Source organism: Chroicocephalus ridibundus, chromosome 1, assembly GCF_963924245.1.
Source record: "Chroicocephalus ridibundus chromosome 1, bChrRid1.1, whole genome shotgun sequence".
NCBI classification, from domain to species: Eukaryota; Metazoa; Chordata; class Aves; order Charadriiformes; family Laridae; genus Chroicocephalus; species Chroicocephalus ridibundus.
Genome location: NC_086284.1, coordinates 36,800,291 through 36,819,672, shown reverse-complemented (window position 1 = coordinate 36,819,672; position 19,382 = coordinate 36,800,291). Strand labels below are relative to the sequence as shown.

General features: G+C 38.1%; 1 protein-coding gene across 2 annotated transcripts in view; it reads right to left on the bottom strand.

The window, feature by feature from the left end:
* Positions 1-19,382, bottom strand: part of VWA8 (von Willebrand factor A domain containing 8) — a 204,453-nt gene that overhangs the window by 18,101 nt on the left and 166,970 nt on the right. For both annotated transcript variants that reach the window (XM_063335017.1, XM_063335028.1), the window contains exons 38-41: positions 12,085-12,193; positions 11,189-11,345; positions 7,838-7,946; positions 1,514-1,639 (exon numbers count right to left, since the gene is read on the bottom strand). In XM_063335017.1, coding sequence (XP_063191087.1) covers positions 1,514-1,639; positions 7,838-7,946; positions 11,189-11,345; positions 12,085-12,193 — 501 coding nt within the window. The remainder of the gene's footprint in view (positions 1-1,513; positions 1,640-7,837; positions 7,947-11,188; positions 11,346-12,084; positions 12,194-19,382) is intronic.

The following is a 19,382-nucleotide window of genomic DNA, read 5'->3' as shown; positions in this document are numbered from 1 at the left end:
GGCTCATAATGGAAATGCCTTTCCTTGGCTTACGGTACTAACAGGGACCCGTATAAGACTGTAAAAACTTGTCTGATGAGGTTAATAACGTTCCAAAAATGTTTGAAATCTTGTTCTGATTAACTAGTAGTTTCTTCTTCATTCTGATGCTGAAATCATTATTTCTTCCTGAAAACAATCCCCATCTGTTTTAACAATTTCTGGCACAGTACATTCAAGGGAGGTGTTTTATTTAGTGTGCAATGAGTCTGGATTCAAGTATAAGGCTATTAAAGATGATCTGGCAAAAAACCCAGTTACATTAAAAACAAATAACCAAAACGTTTCTTTTACCTGTAAAGGGCTGCGAGCATTTGTGTGCTTTGTTCTTTTAATTATTCTCTTAATAGACTGTGGCATCACTGTCCTCCCAAAAAAAAAGGAAGGGCGAGGGCCCATTAAATCCTACATTTTTTTTGGGTTTTATGTGAAACTTAAAGGTGCCCCCCCCCCTTTCTTTTTTCCTAATTGAACTATTTTTACAAAGCCCTAAAACTGACACATTGAGTAAATACATTTTGGAAAAAAATGAGAAATTAAGATCTAGTCACTTTTCCCTTATTGATCTTTCACACAGGCCATGCCAAATTCCACAATCTGTTCAAAGCAACAGACATCAGGAGCAAGTAGCATAAAAAAATAATACCAGGGATTCATCAGATGTGGGTAGCTGATGTGCAAAAAGATGTTGTACTCAGCTATTTGAAAAAAAAAAAAAAAAATCCTAGTGCAGTTAAAAACTGCAATCTGTCATTAAGCATTACTGTTAAATATTACGGACTAGCCCCACCAGTTTTGGCCAGGTTTTGTTGGTCTGATTCAAGTGGTTTCTCTGCTGCTGACTCACACAGGCCTAACTATAATGTCTCCTAAGGAAAGGCTGAATTGAAACATAGAATGGACAACTTTACTGCATCTTAATGGCTTTTTTCCCATTGTAATTTTTATTTTCGTAAATCCAAATACCTGTGGAAGCTGAAATTCTTCACATATCACAGAATAACGAGAAGACATTTGTAAAGCACTTTTTTTTTTTTTTTTAAATTTCACAGGGTAATTATTATCGAAAATTAAATTAAATTAAGTTAGTGAGAAAATATTTTCCTTTTTCTTAGACAAACAAACAAAATGTTGTGTGCTAACTGCCTTCAGCTCAATAAAATATAAAATAAGAACATAAAAACTGTTGCACTGGATCAAAACAAAGGACCGCCTAGATCAGCATCCTCGCTCTGAGAGTGACAAATAGCAAATATATGTGTATGACTATAAGAAGTGAAGCAAATCTTCCATCTTGTGGTTGCCTCTGTCTCAGGGACTTCCCAAGATTCTTCCCAATCTTCCCAAGATTCTTCCGAGTTTCTCATCCCGGTAACTCCCTGAATATTTGTACTTATATTTGTACGGCCACTACAAAAACAGCAAATTGGTTAAGCACTTCCCTACCTTTCCCTGCTACTTGTTGGATACTCACTTGTGGTTCAAGTTCTCCCCGTCGTTTATATATGGCTTTTTCTCCTGTCAGCCCATCAATGATTTTGGCGTCATCTAGCTCTCCAACAGCTTGGTGTCTCAGCCATTGTCTTTCTTTACCCTTGGCCTACAACAGAAAAGAAAGCTTAATTCACTCAGTGATGTGATTCTAAGACATACTGAACGTGACACACGAATGAATTTTCTTTGTAATGATGTGATAGTTTTGGCATAAATCAAAGAAATCTGAACACGTTTTCATAGCTGTCCTGTTCTTTTCTCTGAAAGGAAAACTAACATTGACAAAGAACACGTTCCCTCTGTAATTTTATCTTAAGTCATTTCATATACGGGAATTTAACTGTGGACTGTGGAAATGTTAACCTTTTTTCTTGTAAACGTGCTGGAAATCTGTGTAGCTTAATCAGAAATACATACAACCAGAGGGACAGGCACGACTGACTGTTTGTTATCAGTTCTCCATCCAAGCAGCGCAAGAAAAAAAATAATTGTGTGACTTAAAGGTAAAACTAAGTAGTAATGGTAAGTAGTTTCTTTTAAACTAATGTCCATAAGAAACTATATTTATACTTTAAAATAAAAACCTTGAAAATTATGATACTCAAGACAGTCCACTGAATGTTTCTTTTATTTTCTTTAAAAGAACACTGGTTACCTACGGCCTGACTTGATGAACATGCATGACAATCCAGGAACTCAAATATTCATAGAAGCAAGCACTAGAGATTTAAGACTCAAATGGCTTAAGATTATAAACAACACATTTAAGAATATTTGCAAAGGATAGCTTCATCATGGTTCATAACACGTACGATCCATCTAAAGACAGCAAAGTCTGCATATTTGGGTTTCATGGTCTATTTCATTTCTGCTTAAATCTTCAGGCTGAAGTTGCTCATCCTAGCAGCAAGCCCAGCAAGGAAAGAAGATTTTAAATCTATCTATATATATATATATATAGTGCTTTTGCACTCTCAGCAGATTGCTGGTCAGAGCAGCTGGAGGAAAACCAAATATCCAGCAAGACACAAATTGCCTTAAACATCGGTTTTCAGGAATGAAAATCAGTTGCTCCCTGATGAGCAGGAAGCGTTACATTTCAAATCCCCAGTGAACTGCAGGCCTGGGATTTGAGAGGATGTATCTTTGTGATTTCGGGCACTCTGAGCAGTCAGATGATGGCTTATTAAGCCTCAGAGAATCTTTGATTTTGCTTTGGTCAAAATTTATGAGTTTTTCTTTCTGGTGTGTATGGAAGAAGGAGTTGTGGACTACTGTCTACTGCCTATAGTTACTCAAGACTAATGGACTATTTCTGAAAAATGAAAAATTATGAAAATAAGTGAGCAGAAAGAATACAAAGCCAGAAGGAAAAAAGTTTGGATTAATTCATTTTAAAGTGTAGAATTAACATAGTTGCAACAAACATGTTTGTTGCAGTTTAGTTTAGTTAGGTTGTGTCAGAAGCTCTACAGATGCTTCCTAATGGGTGGCAAAAATAATGCCAATACACAGAAACCTCAGTCTTTTAGTAAATCACAGAAGGGGAAAGTGGAAAGGATTTCTTAGGTCGTGAATTCAGTCAGTTGTGCTTCAGTCCACTTAAGCTTTAACCCACTTTGGCAGTGGGGCATCCATGAATTTGTTTGTATCACCAATTAGTAGTTTCCAATACCATTAAATATTCTTGGGATGAAATTTGCAGTCCCTTCTTCCATAGGATTATCGATTCTTTTGTTGCCCAAAGAGTTGTGCAATACCACAAAAAGATACCAGCAAATTCCAGGTGACCTCCATGTGTTCCACCAAAATGTCACACTGTAGGAGTTTTCCTGCTGTGAAAACCACAGTGGGATAACCTGTGGCAAATTTCAACAACTCTCCAACTAACCATTAAAAAAACGGCCCTGGAGACAACACGGTGTTGAGTAAACAGAGCCTGTCTGAAGTGAATCATGCACCTTCCAGGATGATGCAGATGAGATGACTTCGTTCCTAGTCATTCTCGCGCTACAGACACAGATCCAGATCCAGATACAGATCCTTAATACTTCCTCAGGGCTGCTATTTTGTCAAATTTTTGTCATTTGCTCCCTTTCATTAGGCAGGAGGGACAAACAACAGAAGATAATAAAGTTTTGGCGTCACTGAGCAAATTCTCAACTAGTTTCACTACTGCTTTCATTGACAATAGCTTTGTGGCTATTTGCTGTTGCAGGAACAGCAGTGTGAGGAGAAAACTGCTTTTAACTATGGACATAGTTAAAAACCATTTAATAACTTTTGAAGCTTATGCAACAAAAGCCAGTATTTGAGCTGAAATCTTATTGGAGGAACACAGAGTTGACATTTTCTCCTAAAATAGGAAAGAATGCTGACAAAATCTGACCTCACCCCTTCCCAAAATAATGCTAAAATTATTTAGACTATTTAGTATCTGCCTCTTCCCTGCAGAATTCCTAAGAATTTATTTCCTTTTATAAAAGCTGAAAAAAAATCCCCTTAAGCACGTGTTATACAATGCACACAGAAAGCTTTGAAGCATTTTCAATATATAATTTTCATAAGCTTAAAAGCAACATAAGTTTAAAAGCATTTAGAATTTTAAGAGAAAAACAGAACTATTACATATCTACCTTGCTTTGATATTTTACCAGAAAGGGCATACAACCCGTTACTATTGCAATATACTGCAACCATATTGATGAAAAAATACTGTATATATGTTCGGTGTGTTGCTTTTGAAATTACAAAAATGTGCTAGATACCGTATCTTAACAGCATGGCAATGGCTGATCACAATACACCACTGCGGTAACTCTTTTCACTGAAAGATATCGAACGCGTATTTACAAACAATCCTGCAAAATAACACTGTGATGTCTGTAAACACCACAGAAAAAGTTGTGTATGTGAGGTGATCACGTTTAATTACGTAATTCGTAACAGTATAGGATGGTATGAAATACTGCCCTTTGTTCCTGGGATAACACTATGCAAATGTTCCCTTACCTGCTGACATCAGAAAACTACTACTGACAGGGCACGGGGTTTTTCACATCGCCAGCTCTCTAAGCCATGTTTATTATACGACTGCCACTATTTTATTTTCGCTGCTATGACCAGACAGTTCCCACTTGGTCTAAATCAGACAGACCCCCAACTAAGCTCAGTGACTCAGGCTCAGGTTTGCCCAGTTTAAATGTAGGTGCCTAAATGATGCTCAGAAGCCACAGGGACAGGTGCCCCAGATTCCCTTTGTAATAATCAATAAAAAGAGAAGCACTTTCTGGAAGGCAAATCATCTAAAATCCAAGAAGGCCTTTCTGAGTGACGGACTGACCATAAACTTTTGAATCTGGAGTTCAGACAAGCAAGCTTTCTTCAGGCTTTGGCCAGCATTAGGAGAGAGAAGAAAGCTCGTCACTGACGGGATTTCCTGGACTTCTGGCTTTGCTACTTCTATAGAAGATAAACGACAACTCATAACATTTGCTAATGTTGTTCAAAGATCTGACAGAGATGAGTGAGTTATGCAAAGTAAAATGAACAATGAAATGACATTCTCAGACCATATTTATGCATCGCTTCCAAGGATCAGCCTATTCCAAGCATCTCTTTCTGCTACTACTAGTTTTTGTGAGCCGTCAACAACGGGACCCGAATCTAGCCCCTCCACTCTTGGAATGTAAAATATAATCAAAGGAAGATTTTTTTAAAACCCCCACAAACCTAACAATAAAAAGGCATACGTTGAAAAGAAAATCCAAGTTAAATAAACATGGACAATATATTTCCATCAGGTGGACACACTGAGTTTGAAACAAAGAGAACTCAGACATTTTTAAAAAGCCGAAAGCGTTCTCTACTGAGAAGGTAATTTGGGATTTTCACAAAGTCCAAACCACACAGACATCTGAGCTGTAAAGTTTACTGCAACTGACTGTGCCATTGACTTGTTATTTGAGAAATGAGGAATGTCTGACTGATAACAGAAAGAAAACAGTTTTAGCGAAGAACCCATGGTGTACATAGGACTATCCGGAAACAAGAAGAGACGGAGGCATAGTCCTTCATCAGGGTTGAATGACTCACCATGCTGAAGAATTCAAATGGATTTTTTTTTTTCTCAAAGAGATAACACGAAACATGAAAGAGCTTCTCAATTAACAGCAAGCATTTTGCAACTAAGTAACTCCTGTTATCATTTATCTTCACTTTCCTAGTGTATCTTCTAATAAAAAACCTACCAAAATCTGTATAAAATTTATAAAGCGAAAAACTCGCTTTCAATATTGCTCTTATTCTATGAGCTAGCTTTTCCAAATACAGTGAGTTTGTTTTTTCATCTTAAAGTCCATTTACTAGCTCTGTGGTTAGCTGTTACGGATTTTGCCAGGAAGTTAGCAAAGTCTCATAAAATACTGAGGCTTATAAGACTTTGCCTCGATATTAAAATGACCTTTTTACCAAAGCAACAGGATATGTCTCCTTATACTAAAAGATATTATATTTTGATTATGTTCAATGTGATCTCTGAATGTAAGAATTTTGGCTCCAAGGAATAGATGAGGCACTCTAAAAAAAGACTTTAAACTGAAGATTCACTTATTCACTTCCCCCCCCAGAATGTGCTTCCAATGGCATGGCTACTAGAAACACAGTAAAAAAAGCACCTAGATATAAATGTAGGAAAAACTGAGATTTATATCTAAAATTTTTCAATTGAAACCTGTCTTTACAAGCCAAAAGCTTACGTCCTGAACTGAAACACATATTAGGTGCATGAATCACCTAATCACGACCATCTTAAATGTTCATTATTTGAGGAGCTCTCTGAATTGATACATTCATAATAAAACCCGCTAATGGATCTCTGTACAGATATGTGATTATAGTAGTGTTGTTGTTTTTTGCTGTGTTGTTGTTTTTTCGTAGTCACAATGGCTTACAGATACAAGTAAGGCAAAGGAAAAATGTTAGCTTTCTTACTTGCAACACCAGAGGATTGGATTTTTTGACACAGGAGGAGCCTGTTGATCATACAAAGTAATTTCTTTCTATATTTCAGTGTTATTGCTGAAGTAAGGAGACAGATTAGACACAGCACAGTGACTGACTAATAGGCTAAGGTATGTGTATACCAGGGGTTGGTAGCCTTCCACAGAAATATTTTTTATCATCAGAGACATCTTATAAGGAGCAAAATTATTTTCCTTTTATTTTCACTGAAGATTAGCAGATTCCTCCTAGAAACAATGCCCTTTTTATTTTATTCACTCCGTATACAAGCACTAATATTAACAAAATCTGGAACCACAGGACCAATTACTAGAAGACAGGCAAACTGGTGGTTTTGGTCAGCTTCCACTTAGATTTGGGCTACATCTATTTTTAGTAGCAAGAGTTAAAAACAAACCTGAGAAAAAGTCATGTTTTCAGCTGCATATGCAGTAAAGCTATGGCCTGGTGTGAGTGTTTCTTTTAACATCTATAGCATTTGCGCTTCTAAGCTAAAAAAGTCTTTTGGACAGGAGGGTAAAGACAAAGGCTGTGATCTACACACCGCTATATATTCTTCTAATAACATATAGTATTTTCTTTCATAAAATTGTGCTCCTGAATAAGTAACCTCTGTAAGGTGCGGTATGGAAATACTGTAACTTGCAGAGATGAACACTGGCATCCACTTAAAAACTGCCTTTGAAATATCAATATGAGACTTTTTTCTAACTATGATATAACCTGAATCTGCTTTTAGCTCTCAAAGGTATGATCATCAGATGCTAACAGGATATTAGCAGGATAGTATTTAGAATCATAGAATGGTTTGGGTTAAAAGGGACCTTAAAGATCATCTAGTTCCAACCCCCTGCCATGGGCAGGGACACCTCCCACTGGACCAGGCTGCTCAAAGCCCCATCCAGCCTGGCCTGGAACAATTCCAGGGATGGGACTTCCACAGCTTCCCTGGGCAACCTGTTCCAGTGTCTCACTACCCTCACAGTAAAGAATTTTTTCCTAATATCCAATCTAAATCTACCCTCCTTCAGTTTGAAACCGTTACCCCTCTTCCTATCCCTACACTCCCTGACAAAGAGTCCCTCCCCATCTCTCCTGTAGGCCCCCTTTAGGTACCGGAAGGCCGCTATAAGGTCTCCCCAGAGCCTTCTCTTCTCCCGGCTGAACAACCCCAGCTCTCTCAGCCTGTCCTCATAGCATAGGTGCTCCAGCCCTCGGATCATCATTTGGGGCCTCAGGTAACGAGCTCACCACATTCCTTTATCAGTGAATCTAAGGTTACCTGCAGATTGTCTAAGATGATGCGGAGTGACTGAACTTGACGTCGGACTGCTCCAGAGAACCTTTCGTAAGTTGATGCGTCATATTCACTCATCTGAATCTCTTTCAATCTAAAGCAAAGAACAGGGAGCTAAGAACAATTTAGGAAACATGCATATCATCTATTTACATATGTAAATTACAAGCTTACTTGATATCAGACAAATTCAGACTGTAATAACCGGATGCAAGAGACAAATCAAAGTAGTGGCAGCTGCTTTTGTGAATTTTTGAAAAGGCAGGTGATCACCAATGTCTACAGGGATTGCATTACATTAAAACTTATTAAAGTTAGTAATCCTTTGTCTCTCTTCTAATCTGCTTTAATGTTTGGGAAGTAAATCAGATGTTCTGAAAACTGTGATGAAATTCTAAAGGTTTTATTGGCTCAGGTGTTGCTATCTGTACATAAAAGGATCATAAGCGTCTATTCATTACTTCACCGTCGGAGTATTTTAAACATATCATGATCCATGCTTTAACACAAAGGTTAAGTAAAGACACACTATAAAATCTGTCCTTGAAGATCCACAACTAGTAACTCTGTCTCAAATACCTATCTTTGTGCTTCATAAAATGATGAAACCCTGAAACAAAGAAGTTCTAAATAAACATTAACGAAAATGTGCTCCCTCACAAAAAAATGAGTCATGTCACTGAACAGTATTCTGTCCAGAGGTCAAAGAGAGTGCAACATCTGCACCTTAAAAAAACAGATATATGCTTTTTCTGTGGCCACTTAAAGTTCTCTATAATTATTCTCAACATCGTAGCTAAGTGGATACTCTTAAACTGGTGAAACTCACAACCGGAATTGAATTACAGAGGTCTAATGTTGAAGAAGGAGCCAGGAGAGAGGTGGAAATGCTGGGATTGTGCACCGTTCGATATTTTCCATGATGCAGAATCATGTAGCGAGGCAGCAACTGTGCATCTGCCCACGTATCCAGCACGTTGCTGGGTTCAGTCCTGAGCTAAAACGTATTGACCTATCTGTGCAGAGCTCATTCAAACAAGCACTTCATTACAGCATAACCTCACTCACACTGCTTTGAAAATACCGATTTTTGAATGAACCATATATGGATAGTAAAGTATGTATAGGCTAGTTGTATTTTTAATGACAATTTTTTTAATATCATGACAAGTTACTTGCCTGGAACATACAGTATACTTGTGAACTGCTGTTTAGACTAGCCCTTAAATGATAATATTAAAATCATACATCAAATCTTTGTTGTCTTTAGTATGACTATGTCTTTTCCTACTTTGAATTTAGCATATGGTCATTAGAGCTAACTATTATTCATTAGAGGCAGGAAAAGGTAACTTTCAGTGCTACACACTTTATTTTATGAATCCTGCCAACGGAGTTCAGTATCTTAACATCAATGATGAAAACATTTTGTTTCAAATAAAAAAACCCCTCACATGCAGTTTCATGACTCTACATCAATCCACAGTGAAAGACAGTTCAGAGAAACGCCATGAAAAATACCGCATCTATTCAAGGGCAGATGCTAACTTCATTCTACTGAAATAGGGCGATTTAAAATGTTTGCCACTAGCAGTACTATCTAGCCAGGAAAACAATCAATAGCGTTCATATTAAAATCCTCCCTTCCAGATAATCATGTATAAAGAAAGCAGTGATATTTGCAGTCCCCCTTAATTTTTTTTCTTTAGCCTGAGGACTCCAACCTCCCAACCTGTTAGTTCCCACAGCTATCCAAAAGGTACAGAATAATAATCCATGTCAAATGTGGCTTCAGAATAGGCTACACTTACAGCTGGTACATGCCATCTCACTGCTTTTAGCAGGACACGAGTTGTTATCTCATGTACCAATACTCAGGTTTTACAGGACACAGCTGCGTTGTTTCCACAACACGTAGCAGTCTCCAGGAATTTCCCCGAGCACGAATTCTATAAATCACCATACAGGCAGGTAGAAACTCATCCAAAGCATGCCATGTGTGTCTGTGTGCACAGACACAAAGAGATGTACAGTCTCCAAACCCATACATACTGATTGTTTCTATTACAGAGCAAACGATAAGCAATTTTGAAGAATGGAGACGTGGAAAGGGTTAAAAGTAGTCCTCCCCACCTACCTCCCCCTCTAAATCACCAGGAAAAAAGACAAAACAAGCTCTGCCTTTCCCCTGAAAACAAAGCCTTACGTGACTATTTTTAATTTATAATTCTGTATGTTGTTTGTGTAAATTAAATCACTATTGAAAGGTATTTTGCCTTTCAGGGTCTTTTGCTCCAAAGCACTGACATAATCTATACATTTTTCCCTGTCTTGATTAATTACTAATGCTCTGATGGCAATGCTAAATGCTCCAGGTAATTTACTAGTAAAACATGATTAAAAAAGAAACTTGACCTGGATGCAATAGATAAAATGCTGTTTTTAAAGACAGTGATTCGTGTACGGTGTGTGCTCTGTGCTTAACAGCCTAATTATTTACCCATCAGTGGAAGCAAACGGCAACCTCACCTGCTCCTCACAGCACCCACATTTGCCCCCTGTTGGGAACCACTTTGTTAATAGCAACAAAACGTGAGCTGATTAAGTCGCTGCTAATTTTATTTGCTCTGATGTTTGAATCTGTGTCTAGTACTCTCTACTTTCAGGCAGATACTCACATCGCTATATGATCTGGGCTGAAATGTAAAACTCATTTGGAATGACTGTCGATACACTTTGATTTTTTCATGCCCGGTACCAGAGTTTGACTTGAGAGTTCAGCGGGTGGAAAAAATCTGAATCTCTGTGCACAGGCTGGGAAACAGTTGATTAGTAACCACGCATTACACTAATGCTGGGGAGATCTGTGGTTTGTCTGAAAGTCTCTGCTGAGCTCCAACAGTTCAAATCATCTCACCATTTGGCTATGGGTCTCACAAACAGAAGCAATTGGCTCACAATGGTCCATTTTGAAAGTCAGGCGATGTATTCCTAACATCATACAATCTGGATTCATCAGAATTCAAACTAACTTTCACATGGTAGATCCCTTTTTTACAAAGATAAATATTCAGATCAGTCTCCTTATCCACCTAGCCATGTTTTACTCTACCAAATCACACAATCATCTTAAAAGCGTGGCTTAATTCAATAAAACATCCTATACATCTTGTCCAGACCACTTAAACACGTGCTGGTAAGCTCTGTTAAATGATAATGATCAGCGTAAGGTAGTTGATAAATGCAGTTAAGAAAAGACAATTCTTTTAGCCATCTTTTTAAAAGCCACCTTTTTCTTCTGGGAAAGGGAAGGGAAAATAAAGACTTTCACATTACCTCTGTTTAAAGGCCTTTTCACCCATCTCTCGAGCAGCTCTCTTAACCTCCTCAGGAACAGCATCCTTTTCAGCTTGAGATATTTGGTAAACCCTGTGGCCAGCATCCAGTCGATATGGCCCACCTTTGCCACCTAATCCAGCCGTGTCCCTCCCACCTGACACGAGGAGATAAAAAATAATTAAAAATATGCATTTGATAATAAATAAGACCACATTTTCTTTAAAGCTTCCTTTGTCGTATATACAGATGTTCCAAAAATTTTGCCAACAATCCCCAGGAGAAATATTTATTGCCAAAGATTTTCAAAACCAAACAGCTATCACGGTTAAGAAGAACTCCAGTGGAAGACTTGTGTTTATAGTCCCCTGACACCAGCTTCATGAAGGTTTCCACCTTGAACGAAGGGGACTATAGATCATGTGTCTTGTACATCTCCTCAGAGCTCCTGGTTCTTACAGCCATTCATTAAGACTCTGTCTTCTCCCTAGAATTTGTTGGTTTACATTGTTCCCAAACCACTTCATCTAGTGATCTTTTAGAATTAGGAGGCACTCAGCTTATTCTGTGTGACTCTGGCCTATACTAACTAAATTGCTGCAGCTACAGAGACATTTAAGAGAATGGCAAATAACCTAGTTTCTGTGGCTGCAAGCTTCTGGTTCTCTATACGGTGAATGAAAAGAAACAACAACAAAATGTAACTGAAGTAGAGATCTACTATATACACTTTGATACTGCAAATACTTCTTTTCACTGGCAATAAAGTGAGCCGGTATTGAGTAAAACAGCTCTAAGTAGAGGGAGGCCTTGAATAAATCCATTTTTGACTGGCACAGCATCTCCCTTAGACATTCTTCAATGATGCATTAAAAAAAAAAAAGAGAATGGAAAACCTGTTCCACCAGCCCAAGTATTTCCACCAACATGTGGCATGTTGTCTGGATCCACTTTTCCATGTTTGGGGGAACTAACATCCAAACCACTGTCCCTCTGAATGGTTATCTGTAAAATAAAAAATAGAGCAGTAAATCTATAGATTCTATGAAATCTCTCACATAGCAAGGAAAACCACTCTAACAACCTAACAATAACATACTAGGTCTGCTGAAGAGCTCTTGAACCAGAATTAATTAAAAAATTGCAACATCCCACCTGCTGAAGACAACAGGATAAAGGAGAGCAAAATAGGGCTCCCGAGTAGCACGTTAAACTCACAGCAGATCTAAGACTACTGCCACACCTGAACCACCCAGTGCTTCCAAGTCTTACCCACATTAGAAAAGTGCTTACTGATAATCACAGAATCACAGAATGGTAGGGGTTGGAAGGGACCTCTGGAGATCATCTAGTCCAACCCCCTGCCAGAGCAGGGTCACCTACAGCAGGTTGCACAGGAACGCGTCCAGGCGGGTTTGGAATGTCTCCAGAGATGGAGACTCCATCACCTCTCTGGGCATCCTGTGCCAGTGCTCTGCCACCCTCAAGGTCAAGAAGTTTTTCCTCATGTTGAGATGGAATTTCCCGTGTTCCAGCTTGTGTCCGTTGCACCTTGTCCTGTCACTGGGCACCGCTGAGAAGAGTCTGGCCCCATTCTCTTGACATCCGCCCTTTAGATATTTATAAGTATTGATGAGGTCTCAGTCTTCTCTTCTCCAGGCTGAACAGACCCAGGTCTCTCAGCCTTTCCTCATGAGAGGTGCTCCAGTCCCTTGACCATCTTTGTAGCCTTAAATAAAATTGCCAACATAATTCAAAATCCCCCTGTAGACAGGATCACCTGCAGTTTGAATGCTTCTCATAGTATTGGCAACACCTGGCTGTACATCCATTCACAAATTTCAAGCACACCCAACTACAGGTCCCCATTCTGTATGGATGAGCTGACTGATCTTCCTTTCATGAACAGGGACTAAAGAAAGGACATGCCAAGGTTTGTCAGTAAATGGCTAGTTCAAATGTCACGCTCACATAATCCTGAACTTCCCTGCCATGACTGCAAGAGTCATACAGCGGTGAGTTTTCTACACTTGCCTACTGACTGTACTCTCCCCACCGATTCCCCGCGCAGCTCAACACCCAGCAGCTGTCAGATGGTCAGGGCTGAGTCACTTCAGGCTGGGGCTGGATTTAAGTGGGCGACTGAAGGTAAAAATACTTCTTCCCATTACCAACTCTGAGTCATGGAGTGAATCGATTCATGTGTAAACTGCCCTTCAGTTACTAATCTCCTATAATTTAATGCCAGTTTCTTTTTTTTTTATGAAACTTAATGACAGAGATGTAAAATCGATGCCTTTAACCTCTAAAAATTAATGTCCTTCTCATCTAACATAATACATTTAATTCTCTGATGAATGTATGTGCCCCAATAACTACAATTTACTGCCTCAGAAGTTCACTGGCATTATCAGGGTATTCACTGGGACTGCGGAGCAGTTTAATCCTTGAATTCACTGTCTTGCAGACTCCACTTTACGCTGACATGAATTCCATACATGTTTTCGAACTGAAAACATGTGCTCTAACAACAGTGTCTTGGCAGCTATTCAAAACATCATTTTCTTTCCCTTTATAGAATTTATATTAATTCAAAGAGGTACAATACATCCTCTGTGAACCATGTCATTAGTGTAAAATCGAGATCTAATCTGATTAATTACATTAAATTAACGTTTGTATAGGAAGAAAGACACTTAACCACAACAGCATGTCACCCTTAGGGTTCTATATATTTCTGTTTATAGGATTTCCTCCAAAATAAACACTTTTTTGCATAACTGGCAGATTTCAAAACTATCAAAAACACAGCTCAACAAAACCAGCTGAACTTAGGTTAAAATAAAATCATAAAACCAAAACTGTAGCGTCAGCCTTACGTATCAAAACAAAACATTATTCTGTAAAGAGAAACAACAATATGATGGAAAATCCTCTACGGTTTCATCCTTCTGGGTTTTTCACAGAAAAATACTCAAAATTCTGTAAAAGGAAGCTCTGAGGCAAACATAACCATAATCCATACCATATTCTATTTTTGTCAAGTTTTCCCATGAAAAAATGTCACCAAATATTTTGCAACACAAGTATTGTTTAAATTTTGAGTGAAAAGTTCTGTAGACAACAGAGCTTTGTTACTCACGTATTTCTCACATATAATTAGTTGTTCACAAATATTTTTAGTATGTATGTCCTGGGTAAGTTTGCAATATAAACCTATTTTACAATAGCATTGATCTGATTAAAGCAGGTATTTGTAACTTTGAAACAGCGCGTAGTTAATACAAAATCTTTTATTTTATAATGATTTGTGACTTCTGTTCTTAAAAGGACAGCACAACATCCAACATCTGATTTCTATTAAAACTGAAAAAAATTGCATGAGAGAGAGAAAGAGAGAGAGACAAGTGGTACAATCTATCACGGCTTAAGAATGTGACCTTCTTATTAATTTTTTTAAATATATAGTTAATAGGTTACTGTCTAAAATAATTGAAAATTTAAGGATACTAGAATGGACCACCACCAGCAGACGTGTAAATGTCACATCAGTGAATTCCAGCAGTTTCATTCATTCACTTGTTTTTTTTAAGTATGCACACAATAGGTAGTAGAATTTTGCTACATCTGAATACTTTAGCAACCAATTTTTATTACCACTGGTTTGCTGGGATAATTGTTTTTTAAATTTACCATGCACTTAGAAACTGCATTAAATTAGTGCACTCTAGGGCCCTTTGAAGAATGTCTTCTGAATGTACTTTCCTGGTTTTCCTTTGAGCTCTTAGATAATTACATTATCTGATATATATACCTTTTTTATATATATATATATTTATATATATACACACACACATATATATGTGTATATATATATATGATAATTCCATATCATTATTCCAAGTGACTTATGCTTTTCTCCTCCCCATCCCTGTCTCCATGGAAGCATTTCAAGGCGATTTTACAACTAACAACTTGTCTCTGCTCTGAAGGCGCCCCTATAAAGTAAAAGTTAGACTAGCAAATATCTACAATAGAATTGAAAATATATTTTAGAAAGAAGTAAACAGTAAATCACTGAGTCTGGATGTGAAATCAGAGGAAGGGTGAGGAAAAGAACTGAAGACAAAAACTTTTGGACAAAGACACATTCTTCAGTATGACAGATATACGGAGATGGAAGAGTCATAGATAAGTCACCCCTCTGAGGGTTGGAGGAATTCTTGATGTTCGAAACTGTTGGAAAGGTAGATTTAAGGGGGAGGATCCAAAACTGGATGTATTATGACCCTGGCAAACTGAAAGACAGTCAGTAGGAAAAATCTAGTTTGTCTGGAGTGAGAAGGAAGACGAGAAAAACAAGTACTGAAAGTAGACACGAAGCTCAAATAAATCTAACAAATCCCTAGTAACTTTTCCAAGCTTGTCTGATTGGAATTTATAAACCTACTGAGATTTCTCTTAATGTTGTGATGGATATTTTTCCAAATACATAAATAATTTGCTTGATCAAAAGTTGATCTGTCCCCTCCTGAATACTTTCTGTTTGACTCTATTGCAAGACTTCTACCAACTTTGTTTCTTTCAGCAAGAGTTTTGACTAAGCGTCGCTTTTTGAGAGAAATCTGTGCTCTTCCTAGCTATACATGCACTGAAAGGCGCTATTCCATTACTCATTATTGCGAAGATTTCATACCGCCTGGTGTGCATATCACAGCTTTGTAAAACAACAGACGAATTCAAGCTAGTAGCCATGAGGTCAGAGTAGAATAGCTGGAAAAACTGTGAAACTTTCCTTCTGAGACTTCCTTTAGCTTTCCAAAATAACCACAATTTCCAAAACACAGGGCACGCGTGTGTCAATTATGTATTTTCTAAACTTGTTTATGCATATTGGTGATTCATGATCAGAGCATGAAAGCACTTTTCCACTGCCTGTTTGGGCAGGTTCTTCTTTAAAGTTCTCACCACACAAGAAGCACAACTGCCTTCCTCTCCTGGCATGATTCTTATTCTCTGTGAAGTCACCATCAATGATCTTAGTCCCTGGTTTACAATCTTGTTCTCTCCTTTTCTTTGACTGTATGGTATCCTCAGGCACTTACGCCAATAGGTAATGGAGGCATTCAAAAGGACTTTATGGATGAAGACTCGGTAGGTCTTCCAAAGTCAACGAAGCAAGCAAACAAAAATTTTATGCAAGACGAACATGAATACTGCAGGTCAGAAAGATGCTAAAGGGATGTGCTTTTCTGAAGAGGCAATGGTATGAAGAAAGCACTTGAGAAAAAAGGAAATGAAGAAACAACAGCAAATACCAAGACTTGTTAATGCTTTGACTTAATTTTCTGTTCCTGCCTCTTACACATCCCTTCACCTGCCCCCAGCAAGCGCAGCCAGACAGGAATAGAACTGAACTCTCATTTTACATTCAGTGAGACATACGTGGTATCCGAACAACTCGCTCTGTATCAGTTCCGTGAGATACGTGAATGGATGCCAAAACAGTTTTACATGGCTACACTTCTTTTTTTTTTTTTTTTTTTCTGACAACACTGGGATTCTAAGAGACAACTGAATAAGGAAAACTGATACAAACACTCCGTTTGGAAACTAAGTGCTCTTATCATCCTTCATATAGTAATATAAAGAAGATAAAGAGGCTCAGAGAAGCCAGTTACATGATTTAATGCACTCCACAACACAACGAAACCAGGTGTTTCACATCTGGGTCATATTTACGCCAAACAGCGATTAAATGCATACCAATCCGTAATAGCGGGTACTCTGAAGATGAGTCAAAGGCTGGTAGTTTTGTCTAGACTTTAGCTGGTCAGACAAAGTATGGTAAGGGAACTTTATATTGTGTACTAACCAAATCTTAACCGTGTTTGGAAGTGGATCTAGAACCACATTCATGCCATTTAAGTGAACGTGGGTTTGAATCCTATTGCATTCTGATGTGAAATTATCTATTTTAATAAAATTAACCCCTGGAGAATAAGGAAGCACTGGCATACATCACAGTTTGATACTTTTATCATCCTTCAGTAAAACACAGGAGCTGAATTTGTTGAGGATCACCCAGCTGACCCAGAAACAACGTGCATTGCCTCTGCAGGACACCATCACAGCTATGTGAAAAAAGGAGCTTGTAATAACCCATAAAAAAAGTGTGTGAATTATGGAGAGGGCTGCTATACCCTGTTATTAAAGTGATTTATGTCCCACACTTTTACATTAGCATTTCATTCTAATATGAGCTATTTTCACAATTACAGTACTTCCTTTCTGAGCTCAGGATTAATCTTCTATTATCTTGCAAACAAATCTCTCAGGCTCTATGAGTAAAATGAACCAAAAACCTTATCAAATTTAGCTTCGACTGATTTCTTGCAAGCAAGCTTAACAATATTTTAGCTCCCAGCAATCTTGATCATTCATTGCAATGAAACTGAGAAGAAAAGAAATGTCTTTAAAAAGAAGCTTCACCACCTCACAGGCAGTCTCAAGTAGCGCAACTGTGCATTTCTGTATCTTAACAAGCCCTGGTTACCACCAATTTGCTTGTGCCAAGCAAATAAATACAAAAAAAAGAAACGATAGCCAGTCTTCAGCATGTCAGATTTATACGTCTGATGGCAATAAAATCATTAAACTGTCTGACTTTTTACGAGATGCTTTTAAGGAACTATTCAAAGTACATCTAGACTGAATATATATTGATTTCTCTATTATAATGTGTTTATAATGGTATTCAATTTAACGAGTAAAGACACTTAGCAAAGCCAACTGAAATGAACATTTCAGTATGTCTATTATTCAATCATTCATATTTCAGAGTATTCACGGCCTTCAACACTGCTGTCTTTTCACCCATGCACTTCAAGCCCATACATCAGCTCCCTGTTGTTCAAGTCTGTTAAAATAAACCAAAGACTAAAATTCCAGGAGTTATCTTTATTGTGGAGACAGGGAAAAAGAGAGGGAATCTCATCTCCTTCTGTATTTTGCCACTTGAAATTTTCTTTATTCCTGGGATTTTCATGCAGGAGATAAAACCAGCAACTCTTGCTATCTTAGATGTCCATACTTCCATTACAGCCTTGTAAAAAGCTCTTTAAAAGAAGGGGCAGAACACGAACTTAACCACTGGCAGAAAAAGAACTTGTGGTTACAGGTTAGGAAATATCTTTTAGACTTTGTAAGCATAAGTCAGACGCGGTTGAAAATATTTCTAGCTTTGAACAGAAAAGTAATAAATGAGTGATGGCTTTCAGTAAAAATGTGAAGGATTTTTTTCTCAATGCAGTCTGGGACGCGTCTCTGTTATGGATTGATTTTTTTGGTCATAGATATTCCCGTCCGCCTACCGCGCACAGGACAAGCTTCTGTTCCACACAGCGACTTGGCTGGAGAGTAGATGGTCTTTTAAAACAGCAGCTTACTTTTGTATTCTGATGCGGTTAACTTCATTAAAATTCCCGAAGGGCACAGGATGTGCCAGTGCCTCCCATTCAGGAGGGGTCGCCAGAAAAGCTCCTTTGCGGTGCTCACAGCAACAAAAGCTAGTTTCTGCCTGAGGACTGGGAAAGAAACTCTGGTTTCCAACTGGGACGAGCTGCCCCGGGTAGAGGGGAACACAGCCTTCCCCTCTCAGTTAATACATCTGGCTCTGACAGGACTAACTCTTATCTAGTCCTCTTATGCAAAACACAATGCTTATTTTAATACTCCAGATGCAACTTAAAAAGAGGGAAAACCCCAGAAAAAAATACTCTAATTCCAGACTAACACCCTGCAGGTGTAAAGAGATGCAACTTGTACTCTAAAAAATGGACTGTATTTCCATTCCCCAAACCTCCCGAAATAAAATCTTTCTTTTTCTTTTGGGTATGTTTTAACAGAGCTTGCCATTCCCTACAGGATTTTACATCTTCATAACAGAAATAAAAGGAATTCCTCCTTTTTGTATGCGGTGACAAACAAGTAACCAACCTTTCTACAAAGCCCTTTTAAGCTTTCTTTAGAGCATTCCACATACAACACATAAACTGAAACTGGCACCATCTCATACGTCACAACTTAATAAACACACACAAAAGGGCAAAACATCATTTTACAAAATACAAGCAATCAGGGTCACAGCTGCAGAATTTACAGCTGTAGAGAATATTTATGTAGGAAGGCTTCT